Source organism: Salvia miltiorrhiza, chromosome 7 (genome assembly GCF_028751815.1).
Source record: "Salvia miltiorrhiza cultivar Shanhuang (shh) chromosome 7, IMPLAD_Smil_shh, whole genome shotgun sequence".
Classification (NCBI taxonomy): Eukaryota; Viridiplantae; Streptophyta; class Magnoliopsida; order Lamiales; family Lamiaceae; genus Salvia; species Salvia miltiorrhiza.
Window position 1 is genome coordinate 57,891,942 of NC_080393.1, and position 19,746 is coordinate 57,911,687.

The 19,746-nt window shown below is 35.3% G+C and overlaps 2 protein-coding genes and 2 long non-coding RNA genes across 4 annotated transcripts; 2 read left to right on the top strand and 2 right to left on the bottom strand.

The window, feature by feature from the left end:
- Window positions 1-2,585: 2,585 nt before the first annotated feature.
- LOC130995117 (ankyrin repeat-containing protein At5g02620-like) lies at window positions 2,586-5,268 on the bottom strand. The gene is made up of 2 exons (XM_057920268.1): window positions 4,585-5,268; window positions 2,586-3,352 (listed from the first exon to the last, which is right to left on the bottom strand). Exons 1-2 carry the CDS (start codon window positions 5,155-5,157, stop codon window positions 2,681-2,683), a joined length of 1,245 nt encoding a protein of 414 aa, XP_057776251.1. The 5' UTR covers window positions 5,158-5,268; the 3' UTR covers window positions 2,586-2,680.
- Window positions 5,269-10,246: 4,978 nt separating this feature from the next.
- LOC130994497 (uncharacterized) lies at window positions 10,247-13,329 on the bottom strand. Its single transcript, XM_057919540.1, has 8 exons — window positions 13,237-13,329; window positions 12,887-12,964; window positions 11,984-12,118; window positions 11,782-11,847; window positions 11,636-11,693; window positions 11,499-11,567; window positions 10,486-10,993; window positions 10,247-10,401 (listed from the first exon to the last, which is right to left on the bottom strand). Exons 1-6 carry the CDS (start codon window positions 13,327-13,329, stop codon window positions 11,527-11,529), a joined length of 471 nt encoding a protein of 156 aa, XP_057775523.1. The 3' UTR covers window positions 10,247-10,401; window positions 10,486-10,993; window positions 11,499-11,526.
- A 1,833-nt stretch (window positions 13,330-15,162) lies between these two features.
- Window positions 15,163-16,390, top strand: LOC130995119 (uncharacterized). The gene is made up of 6 exons (XR_009092057.1): window positions 15,163-15,335; window positions 15,403-15,566; window positions 15,663-15,777; window positions 15,959-16,042; window positions 16,120-16,167; window positions 16,300-16,390. It is a non-coding gene; the product is annotated as an uncharacterized LOC130995119 (long non-coding RNA).
- A 1,235-nt stretch (window positions 16,391-17,625) lies between these two features.
- LOC130995120 (uncharacterized) lies at window positions 17,626-19,028 on the top strand. The gene is made up of 3 exons (XR_009092058.1): window positions 17,626-17,860; window positions 18,632-18,740; window positions 18,867-19,028. It is a non-coding gene; the product is annotated as an uncharacterized LOC130995120 (long non-coding RNA).
- Window positions 19,029-19,746: the final 718 nt, after the last annotated feature.

The following is a 19,746-nucleotide window of genomic DNA, read 5'->3' on the forward strand; positions in this document are numbered from 1 at the left end:
GCGGTTTTTCTTGTTGGATGTTTATTTGTTTTATTGAGAATTGTAATCTAGTTCATATGTCTATGTGTGGCTAGAAACCATTTTTTTCCCAGGGTTTAGGGAGTAGACATGATTTGAATTTTTGACTATTTGATTCGATTAATTGAGATTGTCATTCTTTTTCTATGTTCTTGTTATAATTGTTTGCTTTATTGATTGGCCACCAATTTAGCATAATCATAGGTTTTAATTTGATATCGGAAGATGATAATTATTACCTGAACTAAGAACATAAAACACATTTATTTTAATTCTAAAGGGAATTGATAACTGTGAGGGCGTTAATCCTAGGAACTTTTAGGAGTTACATGTTAGAAGTGCGATCCAGGGATGGTAGCCTTGCATGTAATCAACGGTTTGTATGCCACGGAAGTGGGTATGAACTAACTTTGTGATTGCCTTAGGAATCGTCTTATTAATTGAATTGAACATGTTAGTTAGGAGAATCTGTTGAAACCTTTGCCTTGGGAAATCTTGTCTTATCTGTTTCTCTGTTTCGCAGCTTGATTTATTTTGTTCCTGTTATTTATTTATTTATTTTGTTTTAAAACCAAAACTCTCAATTTCGTTTGTCCAGATAGAGTAGAATAATTTAGGATAGGAATTGGTAAATTCAGTCTCTGTGGAATACGACCTTGCTTGCTACTATACACAATTGCACCCGTACACTCGCGCGGCCACGTCGCGCGGCCGCATGGCTGGCCCGCGTGACGAAACAGAACTCCCGACAGCTTTGTGCAGTAATTTTGTTTTAGCTCGTTCTTCCTCGTCCGAACTCCGATTTACGATCCGTTTGCGCTCACGAACTCCTCTCAAGATGAACTACAACTTGTATTTCAGAAAAATCTTCCAAATTCTGCTTCATTATTTCTGAAAAATACGTTCAAACACAAGCAAGTGACAAGTTGTTGACCAAAAACCAATATAAGCTCAAATAAATCAACAAACACACAAAATCCTCATAACTAAACATCAAAAATGACACACCATGAGGTAAAAATGCATGTTTATCAACCCCCCAAACTTGAACTATTGTCCGTCCTCGGACAAAACAAAGATGAACCAAGAATGAATCAACAAGAGCGTAGAGAAAAGTGGATAACATTGTGGCTTCAGATTTGTCAACAAAATTACCAACATGCATTTGTATCTCCAATCATCAAGATATCACACTCATGACAAATTCAAATTATGGTCTCAATGAATTGCAATCCTCACCAAAAGGATAAAGAAAATAAGAACTCTCAACTCTCAAGTGTATCAATCAAAAAGGACGTGTATACGCTCAGTTCAAGCTAAACAAGTACTCATCCATAAGCTTGTCAATCGTCTCACCTCTCCACCACTAAATGTGTGCTCCTATAACTAAGATCAAAAAGGTCTTTATTGAGGATTGTAATGTAGGCTCTTTGGTAGGGTAGAATATATTTGGCTAAGTGACTAATAGATACTCTCAATGTAGCATAATCACCAACCTTATAGCATTCTTACTCAATTCTATCCTCCACCTTCAGCAAAACCAAATTTTTCAATACGAAAACCATCACAACTCAACAATTATTTCTCATAACATTATGTCTCTCTAATGCATCCTATGTACCCATTTTTTTCCAATTCTTTTCTCTTTTTTTTTTCTTTGTTTTTTTTTTCTTTTCTCCACCATTCTTTTTTTTTTCTTTCAACTCTTGTAGGGTACTAGGATTTTCAATTTAAAACCACAAAACATAACTCATGATCATTTATCTCCACAATCCAATTATCTCCTATCAAATAATCTCCAAGCTCCAACACATAGCTAAATCAAAGAATATGGAAAAATAAGGCTCAAAGGGGGCGAACTAGGATCATATAAAGATATAGGACAAATAAGGGATAAATAGGCTAGCAAAGATGGCCTTCTATCATCTCAAAGTTATTAAGCACACCACGTGACCTCGAGGGAGAAACCAAGACAAGTTCTAGTGAGACACATGCAAGCTCGAGCAATCACTCAAGAATAAGAAATAAGACTGTAAAAATAATGACAGTCAAGGCTCAAATCTCACAGCTTATTTCATTGATTGCAAACACATAGAGACCATGCTTATCATTCATCAATCATGCTCAATCACAACAATATCAACACAAACGCATGCAATTTCACAAGTTTAAAGCAGAAATCATCATGAGCCAGTTATCTAACCAATCTCTACACTACTCACATCTTCATCAAGGTAACATCACAGAGAAACCACCAAAGCAAGACTAAACAACTCAACGACGACACAAACAAAAACAACTAAAAAGAAACAATGCACCCACAAAGAGATCACATCTATGAATTCATAATTTAATATTTTTGAATTCACAACCAAAATAAATTCTAGTTTTAATTGTGAATCCAAACTTTGAAAACTTAAGTTCACAACTAGTTGAATTTAGAACCGAAATAAATTATGATTGTGAATTCGATCGGTTGATTGTGAATTCACAAACAAAAAAATTCTGGTTGTGAATGAAATTCTGGTTGTGAATTTGACTGATTGTGAATTCACAACAAAAAACTTCTGGCTGCGAATTAAATTCTGGTTATGAATTCGACTGGTTGTGAATTAACAACCAAGATTTATTAATATAGCTATAGATAACTAACTATATATGATTAATTGTTGGTTATTACAAAGCTCTGACGCCAAGCTCTAACATAGTTGCAAAAGTAGGACACCATGTGTGGACCGTATCTGAAGTAAGGAATAAGTCCAAGAAAGCCGAAGAAGGAAGTGAGAGCTGCTGTGATGAGAGAACGATCTTTTGTTGGAGGATTTAGCAGCTTTATGGACTTTATAAAACTTGAGGTGAAAAATGCCAATGATAAATGATATCCGGTAAAGATAACCATCCACGTAGGTAGTTTCGGCTCCGGCACCGGCGATGGTATACTGAGCCATAAGATTGTTAGCACTGACAAAATAAAAGCAACCATGTTATCAACTACGAATTCATTGTACGTTTCGGGATATGTAGATGCCATGATCGGTGTGCCGGCTTCGTGTGTTGCCGAGTCGTCCTGCCACACGCCTCCGGGAGGGTTGATCGACGCCTGGAACGTCATGCCGACGATCAGGGCCGCAACCATCAATACCAACTCAATCGACACCTTGTTCAAACTGAGATTTGAAAATTTTATTGTCGTTATTTGTTCGAGGATTTTTCTTATCTCAGATTGAATTGTGTCTTGGGGGCTCTGGCGGGAGATGTCCAAAGCTGTTTCTCGATTGGAATTCCTTGAACATTGATATTCTACTCCAGTGTTTTCTACCAAATACCGCACGATCTAAGATGATCAGACGTCAGTAGTTGAAGTAAAGGTGAATTAATCATATTAATATAAGAGGCAACACCCTAGCTAATGTAGCCAAAATCATTTAGTCATAGGAAATTATAGCCATACAAATAAAAATATGGAAATAATAACATTTACGACTAAAATACCTTTTTGTATGTAACTGCTGTTACACACTATTTAGAAGTGAAAAAGTGTGTAATAGTTATTTTACATGTTTACACACTTTTTCGTAATTACAAACTTTTACGTTATTACATGATTTTTGCGATCATCACGATTTTTGAAAAAGTGTGTAATAGTGTATTTTACTGTTACACACTTTTTCGCATATTCTTTTTTGGGTGGGCATTTTTTCCTTCTCTTATAAGAACGAAATAGAGTGTACATGGAAAATGGCCAAATTGAAATTGCAAAAATAAAAATTGTGCATTAAAAAAAATTAAATGTATCCACTTACTATTTTACCGTTCTCATAAAAAATTTAAAAATTATTTTATTATATTTTTAGTTGTGAATTCGAATTTTTAAGCTTGAATTCACAACCCAGACTATTTTTAACTGTGAAGTCTAATTTAAATCAAGTTATAATGTGTAAAAATAAATGCACACATCTATCAATTTTTTGTCGCTCATATCAATGGATATCTTAACAAAGATCAAGCTGAAATTTTAATGATAGATTGTATAATATGTTGACAATTATTAACTTATATAGATGGGACCTAGCTATATACATTACAAAGATGTTCTCTAAAAATTTATAAATTTATTATTTTATTCAAATTGATGATTTTTTTTAACTAACTTAAGTTCAGATCGGAGAAATTTATTAATTTTATAGAGTTTTTCAATTTACTAAAGATTGTTTAGTTGTGTAATCAAATAGAGATCATTTTCTAAGAAAAAATAGTACTTTCTCCGTCCCATTCTAATAATCTTGTTTTGCTTTTTGGGACGTCCCACTAAAATAGTCTCATTCTTATTTTATGAGTGGTTAAATAGCTAAAATAAAATAGACAATACCACTTTTATACACAACAAAACCAAGATTATTAATCTTTGCGCGGTGTGCCCAAAAGAAACAGGGCTGTTAGAGTGGGATGGAGGGAGTAATATTATATCAATACTTGATTAAATAATCTTTATTATTATAAAAATGTTTAAAACCAAAACTGAGTCAATTAATCAAGTGACAAAGTCGATATAGACAACTTACTAACCTCAACTTGTTTGTACCTAACAGCCAAATGCAAGACTGTCTCTCCATAATCATCCTGCAAATGGACAAGCTCACGAAAATGGTTCACTAAAACCTGCAATACTCTAAGCTGACCATGTTTCACGCACAAATGCAAGACGGTCTGTCTGTGATCCACCTTCTCCGTTGCAGGCAAACGGTCGTGTCGAATGAACTCTTCCAAGATCTCAACATGCCCATTCATGGCGGCAATATGAACTGGATTCATGCCGTGGCAGTCGCGCAGCCAGCACGTCTGAGGGGCTATTGCTAGCAATTTTGAGGCGATTTCGACTGTCCCTTCCGCTGCTGCGATGTGAAGAGGCGACGATTTTTGGGAGTCCAAACTCCTGGCTAGATGTTGGTTGATCCTTAATATCTCTTCAACAATGGATGCTTGTCCGCTTCTTGTTGCTATGTGGAGAAGATTTCTCGAATCGGGAAACGAAACTACATCGAGAAGATATGGATCTTCTTGGAGTAGTTGTTGAAACGTTGTTGCATCACCTAGTGTTGCTGCATCGTAAAGCTTTTTTCTAATTACTTCTCGAACCATTGCTTGATTGTGAATATTAATTTCTTGATTATGTTGTTGATGGTGTTGAGACAGTCAAGAATTCTGGAGATGTTTATATAATGACAATTTTTTGAAGTGATCATGAAGAGAATTTTCTGCATAATTTCCTACTTAATTAAGTGACACTTGAGGTGAGTTTGATACTCACTTTCCTAGTAATAAACTTTAGTCTTTGTAGAAATGTTATTTTATTCATTCTTCAACATATAATGTCAAGGACAAGGTGAAAATCATATTTTTTTCGTGAAATTTGAGAAGTGTGAACAAACAAATAAATTACATATACGAATAAGAGATGATCAGATCATGAACAATTAAATATAAGACACACATATGATCTAAATCTCTTGTTTACGTATTTTAATTATTCACGATTTTACCACCTTTTATTCATGTATTTTGTGTATTTGTGCATGGTTCTCAATTCTCATGAAAAGATGTGGTTCTTACTGATACCTTCATATATTTTCTAACCCTAATTATATTTAGAGAAAATATTGAATAATGATACTCCATGTCATGTAGTAAATAGACTACATATTAAATTCATTTTCGTATTACATATAAGATAAATATTATGTAAAGCTTCCTAATTTTGGCAGGTTACAATTATCTAATTTTGTACGAATGTGAAGCCATTTTAGATTAGTTATGTATCATAACTAAAGCCACTAAGAGATTTCCTATTTACGAATGATAATGTATGATTGAAATTTTCATTTCAATTATCAGTATTTCTACAATAATTATCTCTTTTGATTAAATATGTACGAATCAAACAATGGAGTTTAAATTATAAAATATTATAAAGGGATATTCCAAAATTAAAATTCATTTTCATTAACAATAGATCTCGATCAGCTTATACTATATATATATTTTTTACTGAGGTGGTCTTGTTTACATCCGGGTGTACCGTATAATTGGGTTGCACCTTCACTTAAACTTTGACCTGTATCCTTATTTGAACTCATATCCTGACCCAAATCATATAAATATTACTATTTTGGATACGGATCAACCCGATTGTACGGTATATCCGGGTGTAGGAATGTCAGTGGGTGGATATTACCCGGACCAGAACCAGAACCGCTCATTACCCGTTGAGCTATAAAGCAACGATTCTGGTTATGATTCTAGACCCGACCTATTTAGACCCAAAACCTAACGGGTCAGATCCGACCCGACCCGTTTGTTATGGGTCCGGTCCGACCCGACATGTTTTGCCGCTAACCCACCACCACCCACCCCCCACGCCCACCCCACCCACCCCACCCCCCCCCCAATTTTTTTTTAATTTTTTTAAAAAAATTTCCTCCCCAATCCCACCCCAGCCCCGCCACCCCCACCCACCCCCAACCCCCCCCCCCCAAAAAAAAATTTTTTTAAAAAAAAATTTTTAAAATTTTTTCCTCCCCAATCCCACCCCACCCCCACCCACCCCCCCAAAAAAACTTTTTTTTTTTATTTTTTTAAAAATTTTTCCTCCCAAATTCCACCCCACCCCAGCCCCGCCACCCCCACCCCACCGCCCTCACCCATACCCACCCCCCACCCCCCCCCCCCCCAATTTTTTTTTTTTTACTTTTTTAAAAAAAATTTCCTCCCCAATCCCACACCAGCCCCGCCACCCCCACCCCACCCCCAATATTTTTTTTCCTCCCCACCTACCCCCCACCCCCTAATTTTTTTAAAAAAAATTTCTCCCCAATCCCACCTCTGCCACCCCCACCCCTACCTCAAAAAAAATTATTTTTTTAAAAAATTTTCTCCCCATCCCCACCCATCCACCAACCCCCCGCCCCTTTAAAATTTTCTCCCCACCGCTTTATAGGTCAAGAATTTGATTGAACAATGAAAACGGCGTGTATCATTTTGTAATTTTTTGTTATCGTTTATTAAATAGTTCGATCTATTATATTTGAAATTATGTAACAAAAGTGCGAGTGTTGATAGGAAGCTATAGAGCTGAACGACATAAATATAATTTAAAAAAATGGGGGAGGGGTTGCGGTCGGTGGGGGTGGGTAGAAAATTTTTAAAAAATAAAAAAATAATTTTTTTGGCAGGGGGGATGGGGTGAAAAAATAAAAAAAAAAATTGGGGGGGGGTGGGTAGGGGTGAGGGCGGTGGAGTGGGTGGGGGTGGGGGTGGCGGGGCTGGGGTGGAATTGGGGAGGAAAATTTTTTAAAAAAATTTAAAAAAAAAAAATTGGGGGGGGAGGGGGGTGGGGGGTGGGGGGGCGGGGCTGGGGTGGGATTGGGGAGGAAAAAATTTAAAAAAAAAATTTTGGGAGGGGGGTGGGGGGTGGGTGGGGTGGGTGGGGGTGGCGGGGCTGGGGTGGGATTGGGGAGGAAATTTTTTTAAAAAAATTAAAAAAAAAAAATTGGGAGGGGGAGGGTGGGGGTGGGTGGGGTGGGGGTGGCGGGGCTGGCGGGGCTAGGGTGGGATTGGGGAGGAAAAATTTTTGGGACTTGGTGTATGGGTTACTGGGTATTATTGGGTCCATGGGTCTTATTTGGCCCATGGGTAATTAACGGGTGGTTCCAAATCCAAAACCAGAATAATTTTAATGGTTCTGATTCGGGTAATACCTACCCACTGACATCCCTATCCGGGTGTACTCAAGATTTTGTGTTTTTTACTAGCTAATCTTTCATATTAAACTATATATATGCTAATTAATGCAAATCTGTCTTCATTCTTTAACAAAACAATTGATTAATGTGCGGTATAGATAGATACAATCAAGAACCAAGCATTTCCTCTCTCTCTCTCTATGCCCTTTTTCCTTTTGTTTTTCTTTTCTTTTGTTTGATAGTGCATAGAAGTCAATATAAAACATATGGATCGATTTAACAAAACCAAAATCCATTAATTAAAACCTATGCTAATGCAATTCCAGCAACATCGAGTAATAGTATTACTGCATATAATAATATATCATGCAATATAAACAATAATATATTTATATATATATATACATTCCCTATATATATATATATATATATATGGTTGTTACAGGAAATTCTGTCCAATATTTTAGTATTAGTAAAGCAGTGTGAAACCATTTCAATTGATTTCAAAGACCAAAGACATAATAATGTGTAACCAGTGGCGGATTCAGGGGGGCTAGGGAGCCCCCTCCCAAACTTTTTTTTTTATTTATAAATATAGATATTTATTTTATACATGTATATATATTTAACAATCTTAATAAGAGAGAACTTGGCTACTATTGATAGGAATAGTACTGTAGAAAAAATAGTGCCTATGGTATTTTCGTAATTTTTGTTTCATTTGTGGGTTTTTGTAAAAAAAAAAAAATATCTGTTTTATCTTTAACAGCTCTGCAGATTTTTCTTCTTCACTTTCACTTTTTACTTTCTATGTTTACAGTTTCGCAACAAAAAAAGAACGAGATTTCCTGTCAATCTTTGCCCGGTGAAAATCTTTGCCCGGTGAAAGTGGATAATCTGATCATAATCCAACAAAAAATCACACTAGACAAATCCACTACATCAACAACGCAAGGAGGTGAGTTTGATTTCTGCACCCTGCTTTTTATCATTAATTTTTTAAATAACCCTAGAATTTTTACAAAAAACAGGGCTCAGCACAACACAATCGAATTAGAGTCTTGTGGTTGGGTTTCTTGCATTGTTGATTGCTTTGAGGGCGCCGATCGGGAACAGAGAGTCTTGGCTGAGTTTCTTGTGTCGTTGGTCCATCGCCAGAAGCACAGGTATGTTATCTTAATTCTGGTTTACGGAATCCAATACGTCTATTCTCTTTCTTGTGGAATACAAATTTACAATGCTTGCTTATTTGCTATTGTCAAAATTGAATCAGAATTAGTTGTATCAATTGAAAATATCACAAGATAAATAACAAAACTTGCTATTAGGGCAGTTTGGTCGAAGCAGAACATGTCGGAGGCCCTCCTCTTATCACTGATACAGAAGCTCGACACTAATTATCGAAGGCATGAACCAAATGACGAAAAGGTAATTAAAGAGATGCGAGAGATTGTGGATATTGTGAGGGATAAGAAATTGGTAGAGGGGAGAATCCTAAATTTTTTGGTATGTGACCTTGTCGACGTGGCTGATGATACTCTCTATATTTAGATGGTTTAGTCAATGAATCCTTTATTGAAGTTGGGGACAAGAGCACGGAGTATCACTTGAATGCTCTACTACACATGCTATCCATTCAAAAAGCAGAGCAGAAACTATGTTTTGAGATCCTAAGGAACAACGGAAATAATCGACCCTCTGAGAGTCCTTGTCATCACCGTGTTATCATTTGTATAAGAGATAAGTTCAACTACTCCACGGATCAAGATAAACATCTTGTGTCTCTCTTCTTCCATGGAGCACGGTTTCTTGTGTCGTTGTCTGCATTGAGAGTACTGGCCGCTGTCGGCGTCGGCATCGGCTTTAGCTGAGTTGTGGCTCAGTTTCTTGTGTCATTGTCTGCGTTGAGAGTACTGCCCAGTGTCGGCATCGGCATCAGCAGCAGCTTTCTTAGCTGCTCATCAGCATCAACCATTTAATTTTTAATCACAGCCGTTTAAATACTAGTGATTTATGGTTAATAGTTGGTCTTATTTTATAGACTTAGAGTGGTTCATTGAATAGCGGCACCCTATATATTTGAATCTATTTATTTGATCTAACTGTTATTCTTTGTTTTGTACACTACAAGAAAAATGCTAATAGACAACATGCGAAGCGCGTCATCTATTTGAAAATCGCATGTCATCTATGAAGGTGTTGTCTATTAGCTGATAGACAACGCGCATGCGCATGTTGTCTATTAGCTGATAGACAACGAGAACAAGCGCGTCGTCTATTAGAAAATAGACAACACGCGTATGCGCGTTGTCTATTAGCTAACAAGCTCGTTGTCTATTCGTTGAATTTTTTAATTTTTTATTTTAATTCTCAGTTATACTTAAATTTCCTATTTTTCAAATAAATATTTTATTAAATCTAAAAATTCATAATAAATAATTTAAAATATATACACGAATAATAAAAATGTCATTTATTAATTTCAAATATTCTTTATCATCCTACATTGAAAAAGTATCCATCATACAAACATTCTACGTCAAACCCAATAAAATATTGTGCATCGCCTTGATCCAAAAATGTCGCCTGTCAAACACTCCTAGTGAACCCTCATAAGAACATCCTGCCCATTCCCTATGTCTCTCTGAATCAACACAGCCATAAAACTTCAAACTACTTTCACCAACAACACTATATCTTGACACTGAATGCTTTCTTCGTTTTCTACCTTCACAAGCGCAATATGCTCTTCTCGTCCAGTTTTGAACGATAACAGTATACCATAAACGAACCCCATTTAGTAGGCAAGCGCGAAACTGCAGTCCTTTCAACCAGCTTTTCCCTCTTTCTCCTATACCTGAAATCCAAATATTCCATCACCCAGTAGGAAAGATCAAATAACCAAACTATCCTGCAGCCCACAGTGAAAACAAAGAGATAGCAAAGGAAGCAACATCTGATAGCAAATGAGCTGCGTCAGTCAATATTGCCAGACTATTGGCTTTGATACCCCCAGCAACTTCCACACTCATAAAGATTACACACAAAACAACTGCAATCAAAAGTTTCCTCATAGAGGCAGATCTCTCTTGTGCATCCTTAGAGCTCGTCTTGGCATCAGAGAATCCACATGCTGCACCCTCACAACCCTTGGTTCCACCAGAGACCCTCTCCATCGTTGGTGCATCAGCACAAATCTCAATAACATGCCCGTCCACTGAACCTTGTGCTTCCATCTAAGCACAGGAAAGTTTCATCAGTCAATCATCCCCGTAAATAAATATAGTATAAATGAAATCACTCAAGCACATCAACAGGTGAAAAATCAAGATTAAGACTTAGCAATATGAGATGGTAAAGCTTTGAAATAACAAATTTACAACAGACAGCAGAAATTTAAACTCCTGTAACGAATAATTCTAATGACTATATTCCAAAATTGACATGCCAGGTAAATTATAACATGAAGATGCGTACACTAGCTATTTCTCACTTTCTGGGTTCAAATATCTTAGAAAATACATAAAAGTTTCTCCTCAGATAAAGTAACTAATCCATGTTGTCAATAGTCTCCCAGCAAGTTCATCATAAACTTGATTGTGATAATCTTGGCTTCCAAAAAATTGATCAGAATACTGATATTTTTATATCAGTATACACCAAAACTGATCAACAAAAATAAGGGGCGGGTATACATATACATCCTTTCTGGAAACTCAAAACATGAACTTAAGAATTCACCTTATTTCTATTCACGAGCTCTCGTCGTTTAGAGAGTCTCAACTGGAATAGAGAGTGGTGACAGGAATTCTATATCCAAGGCAAACAGAGCATTGAACAAGGATTTAAATATCAAAGTAAAATTGAGACAGGCATACTTTCTCTGCTTGAGCTCGTGTAGGAGCAACACTCTTCATTTTGGGCTGTTTGCTTGTCCTAACAAATTGAATTTCAAGAGCTTTAGATTCATAGAAGTAGCTCAGTGTAATCATGCTTCACTTGAACTAGGTTCAGATGCGAGTACCTCTTGAGGTGATGTGCTACTGCCGCTGAGAATCTTTAGATCAGCTTCTTCAGAAGTCAAAGCATCCTGCAATAATTATCATATAAAATTGAAAATGCAGCTTTTTATATCTTAATAAATGACCATTTTTTTAGGAATTCTGAACAGAATTTTACACTTCTAAAATTCCAAAGACGGATCAATTGAAGGGGGAAAGATTTACATTACAGACAGGTGCTATGTCAGAGAGTAGTTCCCCCACAGATTTTGTAGATGAAATGCTACGAGGTGCAGCAGAAGAACTAGGTGCATCAGCACTTACATTGCGAAGCCCAGCTATTATCTCATATAAAATATTCTGAAAATGAAAATAGTTACAATCAGCACATACAAAGCAAAGTATACAAGTACGTGCTATTACCAAGTTGTATACTAGTATTACAGATTCATTTCAGGATATTTAATTGAAAATAACGTATAAGGCTGAAACTAGTTTAACAAGTATCAGGTCATAATCAGCAGAACGTGCTGTACGTAATCTCTATTATACTCGGTACATTATAGAATGAATTCAGCAAAAGAAATACCAAAACGCAACGGAGTTAAGCCAAGTGCTTATGAATTGAGAATCAAGCATGATCACCAGATCAGTACAAGCAAGTCTTAAGCTTTTTAATATAAGATTCTTGAGATGTAAGCACTCTTAGTCAATTCAATAAGCAGCAGCAACTGCTTAGAACAAGTGATAGTCCATTATTCAATAAGCACTCCCAACTCTTGGTCGCGGGAACACCGATTCCACCGCAGCTGTTTACACAATTTCAGTTAGGCATGAAGACTTTGAGTATAGCTTAGAACAGATTACAACAACAAAGATTAGTACACTTAATGAGAATACGAGATTTTCAGAAGTCTACAAGTTACAGAATTACATTCCAGAGTCTGTTCCTTCTTTCTGAATCAGCCATACTACATAATTTTCTAGCCATTGATGCCTTTTTTGCCTTAATTATGTAAGATTTTGTAAGATAAGTTTTATAAATCTAAAGCGTGAGTAAATGTGGAAGCATGAAATCACGAACTGAAAATTTGATATAGTTCAGAGGACGAAGGTGATTCAATTGACCTGTGGAAGGGCTTTAACACAACTCCGATATGTATAAAGCACTGAATCCATTTCCTTGCCTTCTCGGACAAGCAAATTCTGCAACCATTGGCAAAAGTTATTCAATTGATAATCATGGAAAGCCAATTACAGATATCTGATTCAGCCAAACTACAAACGACCACACAGAAATTAAAAGGAACTTGAAGCTAATTTCAGTAACAAAGAATAAAGGATGCTAAAAACAAAGCAGCAATTCAGGGAAAGTATACAACGCAATATTGTTCTAACTTCTAAGTTCTAATGTAATTTCAGTAATGAAATTTCTGAAAAAGCCACCCAATATACTGAAATTAAAGAAGAGAATTTACTTGGCAGCGGCGGAATCCGACGGCGGCGGCAGAGGGCTTGGCAGCGGTGGAATTCGACGGCGGCAGCGGCGGCTGCAGCAGCCTAGGTCGCATTCGATGGCGGTTGGAGGAGGATGGAGAGAAATCGCTAAAATTAACCTCCAATCGATGGGAATCGGCGGCGAAGGCTAGGCGCAGCAATCGGCGGTGACGCACGGGAATCCGGCGGCCAGGTGCGGCAGTGGACCGACGACGATGCTGGACGGCGGAGATTCTGATGGATGGGTGGTGCAACGGCGGAGACGTTGTGAGCGGCGCGGCTTGGTATCTGACGACAAGCTTTGGGTTTGAGCAGGGCACGACTCAATTAAAAAATTATTGAATCTGACGACAAGCTTGGTATCTCGTCATCTATGTATCGAGCAATACACAACATCAGGCAATACATGTCGTCTACTAAAGGTATAGACGACGAGTTTCGGAACCGCGTCGTCTATATAGGGCGCTCATAGACGACGCGCTTGAGTACGTCGTCTATAACACAATAGACGACAATTTTCAGGCATGTTGTCTTTTAGCGCCCTATATAGATGACGTGCCTCAAGATGTCTGATGTCTATTGAGAAATAGACAACATGTTTTCCATGTTTGTCGTCTATTTTCTGTAGTCTATGTCCATAATTCTTGTAGTGGTAATTAAAATGTTTTTGTTACTTATTGCCATGATCTAATTAAGTTGTCAAAAGAAATGGAAGAGCGTATGATTCCAATGAATGAGATTCTACTAGGAATGAAGGAATGGAAATGCAAGGTGAGAGTGATCAAGAAGCTAGGAGCTAAGCAAGCTAACAATAATCTTAATAAATTTCAGAAACTAATCTTGGGTGATGGCTTGGTAAGTTAATGAGTATCCCTTACATTTAAGTTGTTGTTGTGAGTTTTTCTTACCTTTAAAAGGTGACATATATTAATTTTTTTGTTCTTTTTAGGGCCACACTCTTGATGCTGTGATATTCCATGATAATATAGATAGGTTCAAATATGTGCTTCAAGAGGGTAATGTTTACATGGTGAAAGGAGCCTATGTTTCTGATCCAAAGCAATAAAGGAATCCAATTGTGACATGTAATTACCAATGGAAGTTCAGAAAAGATACTTCGGTGAATGAAGAACCAAATGATTCGATACCGACTGGTGGACTATGTTTTAGAACAACTCCAAGTTGCGAGTTCCACAAATTCCTCTCAACAAAGACATATTGATCAGTTAAGCTAAGCAACTTAATTATTGAAGAATTGTGAATGATATTTCTATATTTATTTTATCAATATCTTGTGTAAGTTTAGGAAAAGAATTATTGTGCTTATTATATTTTAGAACGAGATTATTTTAGTGTGACTTAAATGTTAATTAATCATTTTCTTCTCTTACTTAGATACTGCTTGTGTCATTATTGGTACCCATGAACCTCGGGTAGTCACAATCAAAGGACAGGGTAAAGTCATTCGTGAGTATGCTGCTATTGATACAGAGTATGTTAGATACACAATGAGTTATTGTTTTCCTATTTCTTTACATATGTTTAGTTTAGTTTATAATAACATAATTCATGGAAATGTAGGCTGGAAACGTTCGTGGTGACATTCTGGGAAGATTCTGTATCCGATGAGATCTATGCTAAATTGGAACCTATTTCGAATAGGACACCGTTGTTGTTGAAATTTTCAGTCGTGTCATATTACGGTATGCATGATTTTACATGGTCAGATAAATTATACATACATAAATTGTTAGGCACAATCGATGATAGTTAGTCTTTAATGTTCAGGATTGAGTCTGACCACCAATGCTCAGTCAATTGTCTTGGATGGCTCTGAGAGTGAAATGCTAATTGAACTAGATAGATGGTATTGTATAATCTGTATAACAATTAAGAACCTTATCATGTGAATATTTTTGTTCCTAACTTGCTTATAATTATCATAAACATGAAGCAAGAGAATGAAGAGGCCATTAACATGTTAGTACAAACTGGTGGTTTTTTTGAAAAGAAAGTGTTGCGCTCACCCAAGCAACCTCTGCAGATTACTAAAGTGGATCAAATATTGCAGAATAAAGAGGTGACTTACTTTATATTGTACTTGCACAAGTAACATGAATTTAACATTTTGTTAATTTGTTTTTCAGAATACATAATTTAATGTAAAAGTTAAAGCAAGATTGGAAAATGAATACCAAGACTACTTTTACATTGGTTGTCCAATATGTTCCACAAAGACAGCTGCCTCATATGGTACGGAGTTCATGTGTTACTCAACACCATGCAAGAATATGAGAATAGAAAATCGGAGGTGCTAATATATCTATTAATACATCTTTTCTTAATTACCTCATATAGATTTGTACAAGTGTGTATATTAGAACACTTGATTTTACTACAACTTCAGATTTAGTCTCATGGTCTTTGATGCGTCTGGACAAGTGGAAGTCACTTTTCTGGGGAAAGAAGCTCAAAAACTTCTTGGTCTAGATCCTTCTGAGTTTTATAAAAAACAAAATCGGGTGAGTATTCTACTATACAATGGTCGAGTATTATCACATTTACAAAATTGAATAATACCCTTTTAAAAATTGTAGGGACCCGTAAGACATTTGGATTTTCTTAGGCAACGCCTATGCAATATTGTCTTACTCTTAAAGATAAAAAGTCGAATATTTAAAGATGTTTGTACTTTCACTGCAGATGCTATTGAGATTTTACAAGATGATGCTGCAATACCATCTGAGAAAATTAGCTTTGAACCTGACGAAGTTCATCTAGAGCAAGGTTTGTATAATTTTTTCTTCTATTCTATGTATTATTCAATTAAGATGATAATAATTTAAGTATTTTAATTCTTTTAGGGGTGCTAAAAAGTGCGACGAGGCAATTGGTTTTTCATGATTCATTAGGTGAAATATTTCCAACTCATTTTGTGATTGCAACCAATTAATATTTATTGTAATTAAATATGAACATTTTAGTTAAATTAAGATAAAATTAATTTTAGTTTTTTGTAATGATGATTACTGCAATTAATATAGATAATGATAAAGACATTCGAGCAAAGATTGCTGCCAAAGCTAAAGGCAAGGGGAAAAATGTCCCAAGAAAGCCATGTTGAACACATCAAAGGTGAAAATGATTATGATATGCTATTCTTGCTTGAAAAGATAATAATTATAATTTTGCAACAACAGGCACAATTGGAAGCTCATTTGAAGATAGTCTTTCTTGTGATGATGATAAACCAATATCAGGTATCACATCCACAGTTATAAATAGATACTTGATATTGCAAATTCATTTAATATAATCATATTGCTTCTCCATCATAGAAATCTTCAGGGGTAAAAAGAAAATTTGCTTTATTGTTCTATCCGAAGATTCAAGAAATGACAGTATGAATTGTGTATTGGAATCGGCTAAAAGAGGTGTGTCACCAAAATTTAGAAATTTATTTTAAAAGAATCTAGGTTAGACATGTGTATTTTTTTTTTTTACATATATAATAACAAATATTTATGTGATGAAAAAATGCACGCACACCCAATAAGAAATTTTCTAGGTTTAATTTTCATATTTTATTCATCTAAGAAATCGAGTTCAATACATATTCTATATTATGTAACATTGGAAAAATCAAAAGAAGATTTGTTAGCAAAATAAAAAAAGTTGTACACTTTGATCTTTCTGAAGATTCAGGTATTCAATTATTATTACAAGATTTAGTAGATTTTGCTAAAGATTTTCATGATATGTTTTCCACCAGAAAATGATAATCATGGCTTAGTGAAAATGAGGATTATTCTTATCACTTTGGATAGATGTTGATGAAACTTTCAATATTCTTTTCCATGAGTAGTGAATTTTTGACTTTTTTATTGCAATGGAGAAATTGTATAACTAATATAAGAATAATGATTGATCTAACAATATTTATGTTGGTTTTGTAATGTTAGATAATGATGATACGATTGAGAATTTTGATGCACATTTGGATAAGCCTCTATCAGGTAATAGTTAGACATGATAGCTAGATAGTATTTTAAATCTTCTAGAATTTATTAATCAAGCAAATGATGAAATATTATTGTGTCATTGTTAGAAATTTTAAAAATACAAAAGAAAGCTAAAAACATTAGCATGACGTCATAAGGTCAGGTAAACATGAAGATCAAAGATCCTCAAGCATGCACATCTAAACATTCTAATTTTAAATTGATATCGCTTATGCTAATCTATTCATGTTTTGAACTACCATTACCATGAAATCTAAACCAATAGACATATGTACCGGTTACTTGCTTAGCTCCAACTACTTATAAAACGTATACAAATATAATTAAGCAACTTTATTTTTAGATGAATTTGTGGAGAGCAACTGATAGCAAACTTGTTGAAGATTCTCATATGGAGTCATGTCTACCTTTGACGGGTAAATTATTCAACCAATTAGATAAATTTTCGTTTCTAATATTCTTCGTTGTTAACAATATTAACTCAATCATTTAGGCACACTATACCGGGAGAAACATGACCTTGTGGCATAAACATCGAAGAAGACTAAAATAACTCAAGCTAAGGACAAACATGTAGCTAAGGGTACAAAACTGAAAAACTAGAGAAAAACTATTGTCATTATATAGACACTTAATCTTTGAAGTGTGTTCTTGTATGATTGATGCTGGGTTTAAAAAAGCCCAAGGCGCACGAGGCGCAAACATGCCCCGGAGCCTAGGCGCAGGGCTTTAAGCTCAGGCGCAGGCTTTTCGTAGGCGAGACGCACCTAAAATATAAAAATTCTAATATATTTATCTATAATATATTTTCTACTTAAAATACATACTTAAAACACAAATACTTAAAATATACAAATATTTAATTTAAAACAATAAATAACACCATATAAAAATTAAAAAAAGATATACATTATGGGTTTATACCTCCATATATTACTTTTAAGAGGCAAATACTTTGTGTATTTGTATAAAAGTTGCAGCTGGGCCCCTTTTTATTAAAAGTTGCGGCTGAATGGGTAATTACTAATAAATTAATAATACATGGGGTTGAATGGGTAATAAATTAATATTAAATTTACCTTCATATATTACTTAATGGCAAAGTAAAAGTTGCAGCTGGGCCCCTTCTAATAAAAAGTTGCGGCTGAACACAGCCTTTTAATTAGGCTGTGCCGCCTGAAAAAGGAATTTCCCCTAAGGAAAGCGCGCCTAGGTGCCCGCTTTCTGCGCCCAGGGTGCGCCTCTTGTAGGCAGCCGCGCCTCCCACCAGAAAGCCCCCTACCCATGCGCCTAGCCTAAGGCGCGCGCTTTTTAAAACCCAGGATTGATGGGAGTTTCTGTGCAACATTATCAGCAAAGAAGGCGAAGAAAATGAAGTCTAATAACTTAAAAGACAAGATACAAAGCTAGCATATCTGATTCATCCCACCAACTTACTGAAGTGGTTGTCGAGCATAATAAAGGTTAGTATTCTACATGAGGCAACGGTGTTAATAGTTCTAAATCAAATCACCAATGATATAGGATATTATGCAAATACATTATGTTTGTCATTAACTAATTTTATTAATATTATCATCAACTTTTAGGCAAAGGAGTCCCACAAACACCAACACTCAAGTCAAGGAGTGGCAGAACAATCAAGCGAAGAATATTGGACTAATGAAGTGAGATTTTATGAGACTTTGAAGCAACTTCTGTATGTACTTTGACTTTTGCCTCTATTACACCGTGTCGGTCACATTCTACTATATTTTGAGGTTACCTTTTGCATGTACATTGTATATGCCTCGACGTAGTTTTTAGCTTAATGCAATATGTATATTTATCACGTAATGTCTAAAAGGATACTTAAATAGGTTTTATATAAATTGTATTGTGTAGATTGTTGCTCCTAGCTGTACAAATTAAATACTCTTTGCTGTATTACAACTGTGACCTACAAGTCATAGTATAATATGTCTACACTTAAAAATGATTCGACTAGCGCCGTTATTGGTCACATAATTCACGGAGCAATTATGGAAACACCGCGTCCTACGCGGTGCAGAATTTCTAGTATGTATATGTGTATATAAATAAGAAATAGAAGAAAAAATATAATACATTATTTATAGTATATCCAACTATCCATATTAATTAGTATTTGATATTGCACATTGATTTGTTATATTTATGTTATTTTTATCCTTATTTTTTTTTTCTTATTTAATTTTTGATGTTGAATTTGAGTCCATTCTAAAGTTAAAAGTAAAATTACTAATTATTAACAATGAAAGTTAGTTTATTTGTTTAGAAAATGAAATATATTTTTTTTAAAGAATGCATAAAAGTATGTTTTTGTATGCTTTCATTCTACTTAATGTTGAATTAATTGAATTGCAAATAATTATCTATTATATTAAGTGATTTTTAAAAAAATGCATGAAAATGAAGTGTACGGAATGCTCAAAAAAATTTGTTTCGGGG